At 38.3% G+C, this 13945-nt stretch overlaps 1 protein-coding gene across 16 annotated transcripts in view; it reads left to right on the forward strand.

The window, feature by feature from the left end:
• LMO7 (LIM domain 7) overlaps positions 1–13945 on the forward strand; it is a 130020-nt gene that overhangs the window by 81563 nt on the left and 34512 nt on the right. For 8 of the 16 annotated variants that reach the window (XM_017829979.1, XM_017829980.1, XM_017829977.1 and 5 more), the window contains 9 exons: positions 4300–4330; positions 4744–4857; positions 5338–5536; positions 6652–6904; positions 7979–8266; positions 8549–8749; positions 9213–9929; positions 11470–11499; positions 13675–13792. In XM_017829979.1, coding sequence (XP_017685468.1) covers positions 4300–4330; positions 4744–4857; positions 5338–5536; positions 6652–6904; positions 7979–8266; positions 8549–8749; positions 9213–9929; positions 11470–11499; positions 13675–13792 — 1951 coding nt within the window. Of the gene's footprint in view, positions 1–4299; positions 4331–4743; positions 4858–5337; positions 5537–6651; positions 6905–7331; positions 7632–7978; positions 8267–8548; positions 8750–9212; positions 9930–11469; positions 11500–13674; positions 13793–13945 lie in introns of all 16 variants that reach the window. The other 8 variants (XM_017829976.1, XM_017829986.1, XM_017829990.1 and 5 more) reach the window with 5 other exon arrangements.

A 13945-nucleotide genomic window follows, 5' to 3' on the forward strand; every position in this document is an offset into this window, starting at 1 on the left:
CCCCAAAGTGCAGTAATATAATACTACCAGACTTTGCTTGCTCCTCAGAAATGGGAAACAGTGCACCTCTGGCTGGGGTGTTGTCACACAGGGACTCTCATGGTACTGGTGTGCAGAGCAGAGTCCTCCTTCACCAGCCCCCTGCTCGCTCCGCTGCAGCAGCATGTTGCCTCTGCCATGGTGCTGGTGCAGTTGCTTGTGTGATCATGCACTAAAACAGACCAGCAAGTTAATTTGGGGTTTGAAAATGTGTATTAGAAAAAACCCAAACAAAGAAATGGGTGCAGCCCTCTGGTCCCAATGGGCAGCATGGAATGGTAGTGTGATTCAGAGTTGTGTTGGCATAACCACAGAGGCAGCAAATAGGAGCGGCTGGAAGGGAAAGGGAGATCAGGAAATCCTTAAACCAAGCTGCTGCCAAAGCCTTTGTATTGTCAGGCTAGGGCCTTGGTGACTAATTCTGCTATTTAACCTTGAGCAAACAGTGGAGCTGAGAATAAATTCCTTGAGCTGTGGCTCAGTGTGCTGATCTGCTGTGTCACTTTGCTTTATTCTTGTAGAGTGGTCCTCGTTAGAGAAACATCTGTTGGTCCATGTTGGCTGGGAGTAAGTGATGTTTGTCAATATGTGTTGTGTTCAAGTGTAACAGTGGTATTTGGTCTCTAAGCATATCACATACTGACAAGTGAGAGCTATTTCTGTCCCATTTGTCTCTTTTCTGTTTGCTAAAGGATTGACGTAGATGATATGGTTTACACAGAAGGTATTATTTCTCCACAGGTGGTTATTTCACATCTTTTTTATCAGTGTTCAACTTGGATTTGTGCAGTTGTGCTTCACAATTATAATATCCCATACATGTTATCTTGTGGCCTTTACAATTTTGAGACCTCTTTGTTAGCTGGAATTTGGTATTGGGGTTAGGTTAGGTAATGCAGAATATCGGTGTTGGGGTTTTTTTAAGCTTCAAAATAAATGCTTAAATGCTGAGACTGTGGCAGGAGGAGATGAAGTATTTGTAGTAAAATTCTTCCAGCAAGATCTTAACCACTCTCTTTAGCAGCTTTCTTACTTCGGTCAGACATCTTTAGCAAAGTTGCATTGTTAACAAAAGGAGGTATAAAAAACCTCTGTGAAAATAGAGAAGTTTGTGTTTAAAAACACACAGAGTGATTTAGTAAGTACTGTTGCATCTTCATTTGGAGAGGAACTGACTTCTTTCAGTAGATTAACTTTAAGATGCAGCCTTGACAGGGCCCTTCCGAGCAAAGCAGCAGCCTGCTTGTAACTTTCAGCATAGTGGTGTTCACTTATTCAAGCCAGAAATTGGGTTACACAGAATATTTTCATACAGATGGTTGGCACCAACTGGACTCTGTGATGATTTTTGGATGAAAACATCCAAAAGCAGACTTCTTTCACAGTAGCCAAATGTAGGATTGACATTTATTTGCATTGATGAAGATTTATTTGCGTTGATTCAGCAAGTGGGCTACCCCTTCAGTCCTTCTGCTCAGACTGTGTCTATTCTGACAGGTTGTTGAAAAGGTTTAGAAAACAACAGATGTAGTTCAGAGAAGGAAAGTAGTAATGCAAGGGAAGAAACTTTGTGCATGAAGAGTAAACAACTTGTGAGTTTGCTTCTGTTGTTGGCAGAGTGAACATGTGAACAAAGCATGGTCTGTGATTTGAGTATGTGAAATATCTCCCTGCCTGCATTTTGGGTCTCAACTGTACTGACTGGTTTGCCTGAATGTCCTAGTACTTGTGTTCTTTATAGCCCAAGTACACAGGCCTAGTGTATTTATGGTTATTCCAGTATAGAAAATATATTGAAATATAAAGACAATTGAATATTGCTCTGTTGCAAAATGGTTGACTGAAATTATCCCAGAGAACTCAAGGAAAGAAGGTGTGGACATCATCATGTTCAGTCACCTAGCTTTGGTCTTCGTGAAGGTTGTCAGCCTTTTTGATATAGGCTTCAGCTGGCTAAGGGCAGAATTTCTCACTCTTTACTGGGCTGCTGAAGTTTGGAAGAAAACTTTAAGACATCCTTAGCAAGGGCATGCGTGGCCTCTGCTTTTATAATTGCAAAAAGGCAGAAGTTCTCCTAATGAAAGACTTTGAAGCTAAAGAATGTGAACCTTTAAAATGCTCTCCATTGGGTATGGGAAGTGGAATGTTGGTACACACCACCACAAGAATAGTTTGCCATCCTCTGCTTGGCAAATCGGTCTGTCTCTAGTAACACCTTAGGTCACAGCCATGGTGTGTCCAGCAACATGGACACTGGAAAAGAAGTCAACCTACTGAAAAAAATGAAGAGGAAATTTTTTTTTCTTCAAAAATAGTCTCCAGTGAAAGAAGAATAGCAATTTGTTTTGGAAGGGATTAAAACAAACCAAAAAAACCAAAACAAACGTGCAAATATTTAAGATTAAAGGAGAAGAGTTCCTCCTTATCTGTGAGAAAGAAGTCACTGACTACAAAGCCAGAAGCATCTCTGACATGTAATATTAAGGAAGCTGCAGGCAAGGATGGTGCAGGTCAGATCCATCTCAGGACTGTGCGTGCCTGGTAGCCTGATTTCTTTAGGATGTGGAGATGGGCAAAGCACTTACAGTTACACAGAGTGGAAGTGGGTGCTCTCAAACTAGGAGGAAAGAGAAGGAGGGGACAGTCTGCGTCCATGATGATTGTCACGTTGCATTGAACATTACATTTCCGTGAAGAACCGGCCAGGCTCTGTCATCGTTTCACTAACTTGTGACGGTCTCCTATGGTTTAATGGTTTATTCTACCTTTTTCCTGTAACCTTTGACTGGCTTGTTCCTAGACAAGCAGGAACAGGATAGGTGCCCTATTACATTGTTGGTCTGGCATGTTATGGGGCTCTGCACAGGTCTTTCTGCTGCTGTATGTGAAGTCTTTTCTTTTTTGTTTGAACCCCTTCACCGTGCTGTGTGTGAATCTTGCAGCTGAACCAGCTGCAAACCAACATCTGGGGCAGGTGAGAAGTTGTTTTTAATGTATTTAATGGCTTAAATGTATTTAAGCCATTTACCCTTCCATAACTGCTGGCACTGTGGGCAGGAGTGTTGTTCAACCACTGTCTGCAGTTCAGCCCTGCATATTTGCATCTGATGACTAGGTCTGTGTTACCCCACCTTTGTGAGCCCCCCATTCAAAAAATTTCTTCTTGTTCTTAAAATGAGCAGGAAGACAACAGAATCACTGTGAGTGTCTGCTGGTGCACTTCCAAGGTGTGCTACAGACTGGGTATATATATAAAAGAAGATTTTACTAATATTAGTGATTGCATATGTATTTAATATTTTTTGAAAAACATGTATTTGTATAAAAGAAACCAAACCCCTTCTACCCACCATACAGCATCTCTCTCCAGATGTCTCAGTTTCAGTTCCTCATTTTTTTGTCTGAAAAATTTTCTCTAGTCTAAAGTGTTCTCTGTGTTTGAGACAAATATCTTAGAAAACAATACAATCAGGGAAAAAGTTACAATTAAATCTCTTTTCATATGGAATTGACTATCTGAGGTTGTTCAGCGTGGAGAAGAGAAGGCTTCAAGGTGACCTTGTCACAGCCTTCCAGCACCTAAAGGGAAGCTACAAGAAAGCTGGAGATGGACTTTTTACTGGGACATGTAGTAATGGGACAAGGGGAAATGACTAAACTGAAAGAGTGGGTAGGTTTAGACTGGATATTGGGAAGAAATTCTTTACTTTGAGGGTAGTGAGGCACTGGAATAGGTTGTCCAGAAAAGTTGTGAATGCCCCATCCCTGTAAGTGTTCAAGGCCAGCTTGGATGGGTCTTTGAGCAATGTGGTCTAGTGGAAGGTATCCCTGCCCATGGCAGAGGGGTTGGATCTAGATGATTTTCAAGACCCCTTCCAATCCAAACCATTCTGTGATCTTCCTGGCTAATAGAGGTTATATTTCCCAAAGTCAACAGCTTGTTTTCCACTTCTGTTTTGTCAGTAACTAAATTAAAGGTAATTAAAAAATCATAGAGCCTTTCTGTGTACCTCTCAAAACAGAAACTGCAATAGATCAGCTAGTTTCTCACTCTGTATGTAACAATTGAAATAGTACAGAGTTATGCCTATGTATTCAAGGTGAAATGTTTTTATTTCTTTTGGAACAGTCATAGTTTCATATTTTATGTTTACTGCTATTTGGTCTTGAAACCTTTTAAATCTTGAATAATGATTACATTTTAAGTCAGCTATTTTAAAAGATTTTCTTTTCTTTTCCTCACTTTCTGCCCTGCTTCAGGCCGGAGGAAACCAACAGAAGAGTGAAAAATGTAAGACACATCTACTTCAATATTTTCTGAAACAATTTCACACTAATTCTGATTAATTATTTTTAAACACTTCTGTTTATGGTACTATCATGTTTACTTTATTCTTCATCTGTTCATTTATCTGATATAAATTAGTGCCATTTTGCGATGATCTCTATGCAGCTTACTTGCCCAAATCAATATAATTATTAGAAACAGTACTTTTGTCGGCTTATTTGACATAGATTAGATGAATCATAACATTCCTTCATTGTTTTTGGTGGCAATCTTAGCTAATACTGTAAACAAGATGTTACAGTTCATTGTCCAAACATCTCTAGCAGCATGCTGAGGTTCTTTTATAATGGTATGTGGCATGAGAGGAAAATAATTAAGTTTGTATTTAGGTTTTTTGCTTGTTTGTTTGTTTTTAGGTTTTGATTACATTATACTGGCTTGGGAGAAAAGCTCAAAGTAACCCCCATTATAATGGTCCATACCTCAGTCTTAAAGCCTTTGAGAATTTATTAGGGCAAGCATTGACTAAGGTAAGGAATCCAAAAAAGGACACTAAACAAATAGCCTGAATTTTGTAGTTTGTTATACATTACAGCATCAATTCTAAAGAGTCTCTTGGGGGTTTAATTTTATTATTAGTTTGAACAACATAGTCATTTGTTTTATTTGTTTTGCTTGCTATCAAGGTCCATGTGAAAAGAATGATTTTTAGCTTACATTGGTTCTTCTGCTACCCATATGAATTTCAGAATCCACCTGCTCTGATTAATGTGGTAGATTGTGAATAGCCCAATTTTGATTCCCTTTGGCTGAAATAAGAGAAATTTAAGACCTTGTATTGAATCTCCTATCCAAGCTGTTGTATGTGTTGTTTTTAGAGGTTTGCAGTAGTCTTTGTTGAAGTTTTTTTGTGAACTCAAAATGCATTTTAAAAAATTTTTAGTTATAACTCATTAGTAGCAGTTGCACCTTAAATTATTGTAAAGACCTTTCAAAACTTACTCTCCTAGGCACTTGAAGAATCCAGCCACCTGAACAGAAGTGGCAGGGATAGTGGATACGGTGATATTTGGTACGTTGACCGGGGAGAGCCCTTTTCGTCTTCAGCTAGCCATAAAAGAGACGATTCTTTTGATAGCTTGGACTCTCTTGGTTCAAGATCCTCCACAAGCTTTTCATCAGATATAACCTTAAAAGGTGGCAGTGAAGGTATGTTTTTATCTTTAAAATCTTTTGTTGACATGTGTCATATGAGTATAGGAGAAGACAATGTGTGGAGCTAGTACTTGGGTGTCCAGTACTTAAATTGGCTTGAAAGTCGGCTCTGGTTTTGAAACTGCTGCAGTTGCATTTTGCTTAAGCAAATATTGACCTTTAACAGTTGGTAGAAACAAAGCACTGCTCACACAAATCTTCCTAGGAAGGGTTACTGGAACTCTTGCTCTCACTGCTGCCTTAGGGTGTGTGTATGTGCAGTGTTCAGTAAGGAAAACTGGTAGAAATCAGATCTTGATGTCATCACCTAAAATTCACCAGTTGCAAAAGTCTCTTGCCTTGTTCCTAGGGTGCTTATGTCAGACTTCTATGTTTTCACTTCATTTGTGACTATTCAATATTCAATACTGAATAGTATTTGTTACTTTTGATAGGAAATATCATGGAAATAAGGGTAACAAGAAGACAGTTTGTGACATTGAATTCCTAAAGCTGTATTCTAACCTGTGTTTCTCTGCCGTTTTAAAGTTCGATCCAAACTTGTAGTCTAAAGTTATAAAAAGTGTGAGCTTCTGGATTTTGTTTCATGTGAATAAAACTAAATCACTGGGCAGAGGCCACGTGGAGCATTTCTTATCTGAGCAAAGCAACGTGTAGCCATGTTCAGTACATGATATACCCTGGGCTTTTACTGGGTATTAATCTGGTGAGACGAACATGTTGCTGTACTATTTGCTGTTAACTTGTTTTTGTTAGTAAATTTACATGGGAAATATTATTTAATTAAAAATTTATATGCTCTTTCATGTCTTCAGTCTAGAGGTTAGCACTTTGTTTCCTGTGATAACGAAAGAATGTGATAATGAAAGAATGGAACAAATGTAGCAGGGTCATGCAAACCAAATTGAGCTTAATGGATCGTATCGCAGCTTTGCCACAAACTTCTAAAAATACCTCTCCTACTGTCCTGTCAGTAGCTCAGCAAATTTGCAGCCAGAACATCTAAAATATGGAGTTAAATTTTAGAAGATTTTGATCCAAGCTGTAGCTAGAAGCTTGTGTCTAGAGAATAATGTTTGTGCTTTCCCTTGTCTCCCCTTTCTTCTAAGGTTGTGACAGTGACACAGACTCAGAACTGCCTTTCAAAATGCATGACTCCCATAAAGATGACAGGTCTTACCGTAGGATATCTGTGATTGAACCAAAACCTACCACTGACTTCAATCGCTTCTTACCCAATAAAAACAAGCAGACGGCTTATGTGCCAGCACCATTAAGGAAGAAGAGGACAGAGAAGAATGAGGACAATAGGAGGAGCTGGGCAAGTCCTGTCTTCACCGAGTCAGATGGAACGTTTTCAAGGTACTGGTGTGTGGTCTTAGTAAAGTGGGCTTTGATTTAGAATTTTTTTAAATTAATGATTTGCAGCTGCTGTTGCTGCAATGCAAAGTCAAGTATTTGATTTTCAATATTTTAACCAGGGTGATGTTTTGGTGTGGTTGTGTGGTTGATGTTTTTGGTTTTGGTTTTTCGGGTTTTTTTTTATGTTTGAGTAATGCTTTGAAGCTGATCAGACTCCAGGTAGAGGGTATTTAAATGATCTTAAATGCAAGTTCATGAGAGATAGACCTACGGTTTCAGTTTCTCACTAAACCCTTTCCGAAATATGGTGATGAATTTCAGTTGTCCGGCTTCTTGATGCATACCGATGAGATTAGTGGGCAGTTCTTGGGTTTCATCCTTTGTGACTTCACTGTTTTCATTCTATTCCTGTTTTGGTCAACCTCAGTGAACATGAAACAAATCCCGTAGCTTCCTGCCAAAATAGCAGAGCAGAGTGTGGGCTCACAAATCCAGCTTCCCTCCAGATGGTCTATGAGCATGACAGTGGGTCTGATTCAGAAGATGAAAGAAGGCTGCCTGATGTTGTTTTGGATGACTTAGCAAAACGTAGATTTCTAGTCAAAAAGAGCCCTGTAAGCTCTGCTGCACCTGGACACCGTTTCGTGTTGCGCAATGACTCTCCTAAATCTTGCTCGCAAGAAAGTTATCCAGCTGGTCCACTAGCTGCAGTGCTTGAACCACTGAGGTCAGAGATACTAATCCAACATCCAGTAACTATTGCAGTCCATTAATAACTCTGTAAAGTTAGTCTTCTAATCGGCATTTTAACACAGCTGATAATTTGATATGCCTTTTCTGTCAAACTTTGTATTTTTGTCAGAGGAAATACTATGCTGATATAACCATTTAACTTTTTTTTTATTTTATTTTTTATTTAATATATCTTATTATTTCTGGTGCTGCAGTGATGGAATTGAGAACTAATACGCTTCATTCACAAGGCTGAACTCCTGAGCCAAAAAGCATGTCTTTTTGCATTCTTTATGTCAAGTTGCTCCTAAAATATCTTAACTGATTGGATATTTTGAACAGTAACCAGAGGAGGCACAGGCAGTTGGATACTAAAGAGGAAAACAAACCAAGAGTTAACAATCCTTCAGAATTATCTGGGTATTTTGATGAGGACGAGGAAGAAGTAGGCATCCCAAACATTGAAAAAGATGATTTCTATTTTCGCAAGCTAAGTTCTTCAGCATCACATACAGTTGTTGCTTTTGACAAATTTCTTCCTAAGTTTTGGACTCCAGAAGAAGAATTGCTATGGAAAAAAATCAAGAAATCCTCTTTTAAACCCTGGTATAAAGAGATTCAAGGGTTCAGGTGCGTTTTGATGCATGCCTGTTTCTCTCCTGTGTGCAAAGCCTATAAATAAAGTGTAGTTCTGTGACCCTATTTTTATTTTTTATTTTCATTGCCAGTATAGCAGCAGGATAGTTTTATTCTTTTTTCTTTTTTCCTTTTTTTTTTTTTTTTTTTTAGAAAATAGTTTAAATACTGTTTTTGTAATACTGTTGCATTTTTGCCAGCTGTGCATTTTATTCAATGAGTACACTTCATGGGTTTTTTTCTTTCCCTCTGCTCATTCTTTGTGCTGCTGTACAGTAGAAAGAAATCAGATTCTGAGGATGAGGAATTTGCTTACAAACAAAGCTGTACCATTGTTGCTAATCAACCAAGACCAATTTTTGACTGGAACAATAGTTGCAGAAGGGATCAGAGCTATAAGCCAACTGCTGAATATGTGAGAAGCTCATTGTCACAGATTGCAGAAGGAAAAATCATGGAGTCTTCTGATCAGCCCAGGTTGATACTGCTGCATGAGTTGTTCTCTTGCTGCATCAAAAAGAAATGTCTGGGTGTGCAACAGCTAAATGAAATTAAACCATGTCCCATGATGTCGTGCTTTTTTGGTTATTACTCTTTTGCTGTTGTGGTTTTGGTTTATTTTTTCTTTTAGTGTAGCTGTAAGTTGCTGGTCTTCTGAAACACATAGATGTGGAAGTATAACATGCTGCATAGGGTTACTGGCTTTGTGTGTGAGCATGTAGCCGTGATGTTTCTGAGCAGGTTAGTATGCTGTGATACCTTTGCGTTGGTTGACGTGTGCTGTGCTACAGTCCGTGGTGGTGGATGACAAGTGGTGTAGTTGTACTGCTTGGGATACTGCAAGTCTAAACCAAATGTATATCACAATACATTGTGATCTGCTTGTCTCTTGCTGCTTAATGATATTTTTACTTCCCTCCTTTTGTTTTATATGCTTCAGTCAGTTTTCGTTACTTCAGGCCCTGCAAAAATACTCTGACTACATGTCTTCTGAAACAGAGACCAAAATTGATCCCACTTCTGGCCCTAGGCTCATAAAATGTAGAAAGAATGTTTCCTTTATACCAGGATGCAAGCAAGGAGATGAGGAAAATGGATATCTCTATCCAGATTTGGAAAATGACGACTTGTTCGTTCGGAAAACCGGGGCTTTCCATGTGAATCAAGTTGTTCTTCAAGACCCTCGGTTTTTAAAAAAATTCTCTGATCAAGAGCCTCCTCTAGAGGGTGAGATAATCCTGCAGCCCAGAGAGGGCCAACCTGTGATTCCAGATTTGGAAAAGGATGACATGATTTTCCGTAAAGTCCTCTTTCAGAAAAAAGAGGTGCCTTTGTCGGGTGCTCCTGACAAGTATCACCCAGCACTGTTTCCTGATCCATGGAGTCTTCCAGAAGAGATCCGATCCAAATTTCTATGTTTACTTGAAAAAAACACGACACTGGAGGAAAGAAAGAGCAACGGCAGAGTACTGTCACCATCTTCCCACCATAAGAAGGATGATATGCTGACCCGCAAGATTGAATCTTGGAAGGTTGGAGGCAACATACAGCCAGTAAATTTTATCCCAGGTCCATGCAGTGAAGAAGACTGGAAGAAGTGGGAAGCAATCAGGGAGGCCAGCAAAGTTAGACACAAGAAACGGCAGATGGTGGAGAGGTCAGGTTGTGTCCTGCACAGATTGTGCTTGAGTGCCATTGAACCCTTTCCATTCAGAAAAGCCTCGTCTTGTGCTGAACCATTCATAGAGTGCCAATCTGCTGTTTGTTCATGTCGTCCTGGAAAAAGCTTTTTATTTGCTTTGAATAAAAGCCCATGACTGCAATACCATATTTTCAACAAAAAAAATATAATGTTTTCTAATTTTAGGCTGCCACTATAGAGAAAATATGTTATCATTCCATCAGGCTAAAGTTCTGCATAAGTTTCTTTCAATGGTTGAACAGGAATAGTGATTATTCAAAAGTCTTTGGAAGCTGGAAATATTTCCTTTTATTTTGCAAGATAATAGGTGAAAACATTTCTGAAACACATTAATTCTTTAATGACAAATTCTGGAAATGGGCATTCTGATATTCTTGCTTGCACCTAAGTATGAAAATACTCGTAAACTGTCCTGCCACAGTTCTGAGATGATTAGATGAAGTGAAGAAAAAAATTAGTGTTTTGTCTGCCTGAGCTCATGGTGCATGCAAGTTGTATGTCTATGTAATATTAAATTCCACTGTGACATATTTTATTCTGCCAGTATTTTCCACCTACTTTCATACAGTCCTGATTCATACTTTCTGCTAAGTCTTTCCTGTTATTCTCAAAATTTCTCATCTGACTGAAAACTATTTCTTAACTACTTCCTAGCTCTCCTTTGAATTTTCTGCTTTCTGGGGGAGAGTGGAGTTTCAAATGTTTCCTTAGCTCTGAAAATACGGCATTGCAAGTTGCAGTTCTCCCAGCTATGCATCATTACTTTGTGACTAAGACACTTCTGTGTTCCAGTTGATACTTTGATGTTGCTGCATTTAATTTTTAAGCTTAATACTGTAACTAAATGCAAGCTTCACTGAGGAATATTTTTGAAGTGCTTGAAAATATTGCACATTTTAAGAATTCATTCAACAGCATAAAATACCTGTATCAAAAAGTATATTTAAGAATACTAAAAAATCTTCTGTAATTACCCCAATTAATTGCATTCACGACTTAATTTGCTAAATGTCTATATAAGGCCTTTTATTCTTGTCCAAGCCAAGTATTACTTTCGTTTACTATCAGAAATGCTTGAAGTAACAAGAAGACAGCCTCTGTAAGCCACGCTTCTTGTTGGGACTCAAATTGATATTAATTTTGAGAAATTTTCAATTTCTTGAAATGAGTCTCTTTTGAGCATCATGCTGTTCAGCAGCATTGGAATAAGTGGTGCAGAATTAATACAAGGCTCTATTCATGCAGTATTGCTAAATCAGAAGTGTTTGAAACTTGCAGGCAGCCTTATTCTGTCAGCTCTGCCCAACTTGTATATCATGCAAGTCCTGGTGTGTTTTTTGACTAGTGTCCGATTCCCAATGTGCTATTCCATGCTGGCTGGTTCCCAGGCTTTCAGTTTTCACTTTACTTAGTAAGAGTGCTGGTATACTAATGGTGTGAGTGTTATCAATATCAAGACACTGAATCTTTTCTTTTTTGGTTTCTGATTTCTCAGACTGTTTCAAAAGCTTTCTGATGAGCAAGGGTAAGTTTTATGAAAGCTTGAAAGATCATTATGCCTTTTTTTCCCTCTTTACATCTTCATGCATGCACAGTAGCTAAAAACTTATGCTGAAAACAACTTGTGCATGATGCTTTGTTGTTCTGTGCTTTGGCAATTTACGTAACAAATGTAGAAGACTAAAAGCTGTGTGTATGGCAAAAGTTCTCTGTGGTGTCTAGTGTATCCAAGTTATAGTTATCAGGCACTTTGAAAATCAGGTCTAATATTTTCTTCCTACTGAAGTATTTGACGTTCTGTATTTAAATTAGACTTTAAAACATTGAAAAATGTAAAGGAAGATCAGTACATATTTTGTTTTGAAAACTGTACACCTAGAACCTGAAAATAATTAACAACATGATATTTATCATGGGATTGGAGAATGGTCGGTGGGTATTTTATATTCTCCAGGTTATTGAATCCTCAGTGGTAAACTTATTGGTTAGTGTCATGTGAACTTAGATGTTGTTTATGATGTACTGTGAGTCAAAGAGAAAGAATTTTTCCACTTAATTTGTGATGACATGTTAGGTATTTGGTTTCTAATTATTTTTTTTTAATGTAAATGTATTTATTTGTTTACTTCTCTAATTTTACTCTGAAGTAGAGCTGATAAATTACTAAATACTTCCAGAAGAAGCAAGAAGTGTCTCAGAAGTTGTTAAATGTTAGGGGAGGGAGACTCAGAAGACTCAAGTCACTAGTTAGATTTTTAAGTCTAGACTAAAATTAAAACTAACATTGTTTCTTGGTATGAATATAACTGTACTTAGGGTACATTGTATTTAGGTCTAGATTTTCTTATTTTGTTGCAGGCAGATATAATAACTCAAGAGAAATAAGTGGAAACTGTAGTTATATAAGTGTTCTTGAACTCACTTGGAATAAATTTGATACAACTTTTATGTAGAATTTGGTTACCCCAAACCATTTCTACACATGATGTAACTTAAGCATAAAAAAAGAGGAAAGGAACTGTACAAGAGTTTCTGCAATAGTGACCAGGAGATTTTTGCTAAATTTGGCACTCTTCCCATTCAGAAAATAGACAAGCAAACAGATACAATGAGTTAAAGCCTTTGTCTTTATTTCTAGAGGCCAAAGTCCAAAGTCTTATGTTACCAACAAAAGTGAATTGGGCCTCTTGGGAGGAAGTGAGAGTCTGGTTTGTTAGTTCAGACCTCTGTTGGAATGTAACAGATTAGAGCAAGGCTCTGTGCTGAATCAGTTTAGGTTTCAATCTGATTTTCCATCATATCAGAGAAGTACCATGTTTTCAAGTCCTATTAGAACTTGGTTACACCCCCCATCATTCATACTTTGGATAAATGAAAACAAAGGTATTTTTGAAAACAAACAAACAAAACTTCCTCAACAAATCAAACAACAAAACCTCAAACCTCAGGAAACTAGCTTTCATTTTATATATTACAGCATTGAACCTTACAATGAAGCACCTGCATTTGGTTTAGTGTCTCAGAGGCATGTGGTCAAATCTGAGCAGGAGTCTTGTTCTATTTCTGAATTAAATATCCTGTTATGTTTATCGTATGTAGTGTGAAAGAATAAAGGAAAAAACAGCATGGGGCAGGGGAGGGAGCATGAAAGATGAACTTTGAGGAATTTAGATTAAAGGGAACTAATGAGTAGAAGTTTGGGAAACTTGTAGCCATGTTGAAGAAATCAGTAAGAGGATGGCTATGTTAGCCATGCTTAGCTTAAGAAACAAAAGAACGGGAGGTGATAGTGGGGCTGTTACAGGAGAGAAGTCAAAGGATGGGAGTTTGGACTCAGGGAGGGGGCAATGCCTTTTGTGTCAAAGAAAGGAACAAAATCAATACAAATAATAAGTTTGAACAGAAGTAGCAGTTGGATATGAGAAGCTGAATGTGAATGATCAACATGGAGCTGCTGTGGAGCTGCTTATTCCCTTAACCTGATTTTATTTGCTCAAATGTCCAACTAATGACTTGCGTGCTGGCGCTAGAGCATGTCCCAGCCTTGTTCATTCAGCTGTCCATGTGTTTCCTGCTCTATTTGAAATAACACTTATGAGCACTCAGTTCTACTAATAGAAATCTCTCCCCCTTTGAAGGTTTCACTTGCATAAATGATAGCTGAGATGTTATAAAGCTGAGTGCTGTTTTTTCTTCCTAGGAGTAAATCTTTGAACGATGTCAGTGCAGAGGAGCTGCAGTCATTGCGCAAAATCCGTTATGAAGAGCTACAAAAGATAAAAGAACAGTTGCAAGAACAAGATCTAAAGTGGCAAGAAGTAAGGACTCCTTTTCACCTCTCTTTGTATGTCCTACTTTGAAGGACTGCCTTCAGTGTCCCTTGTAAACAAACTTTGGCATATGTGCAGCAACTCATGGGCTGTCTTCTAAAATGATCCATCTCGTGCAACTACCAGTGGTTTGGGGGATGT

The sequence above is a fragment of the Lepidothrix coronata genome, unplaced genomic scaffold (assembly GCF_001604755.1).
Source record: "Lepidothrix coronata isolate B3197 unplaced genomic scaffold, Lepidothrix_coronata-1.0 Scaffold172, whole genome shotgun sequence".
NCBI classification, from domain to species: domain Eukaryota; kingdom Metazoa; phylum Chordata; class Aves; order Passeriformes; family Pipridae; genus Lepidothrix; species Lepidothrix coronata.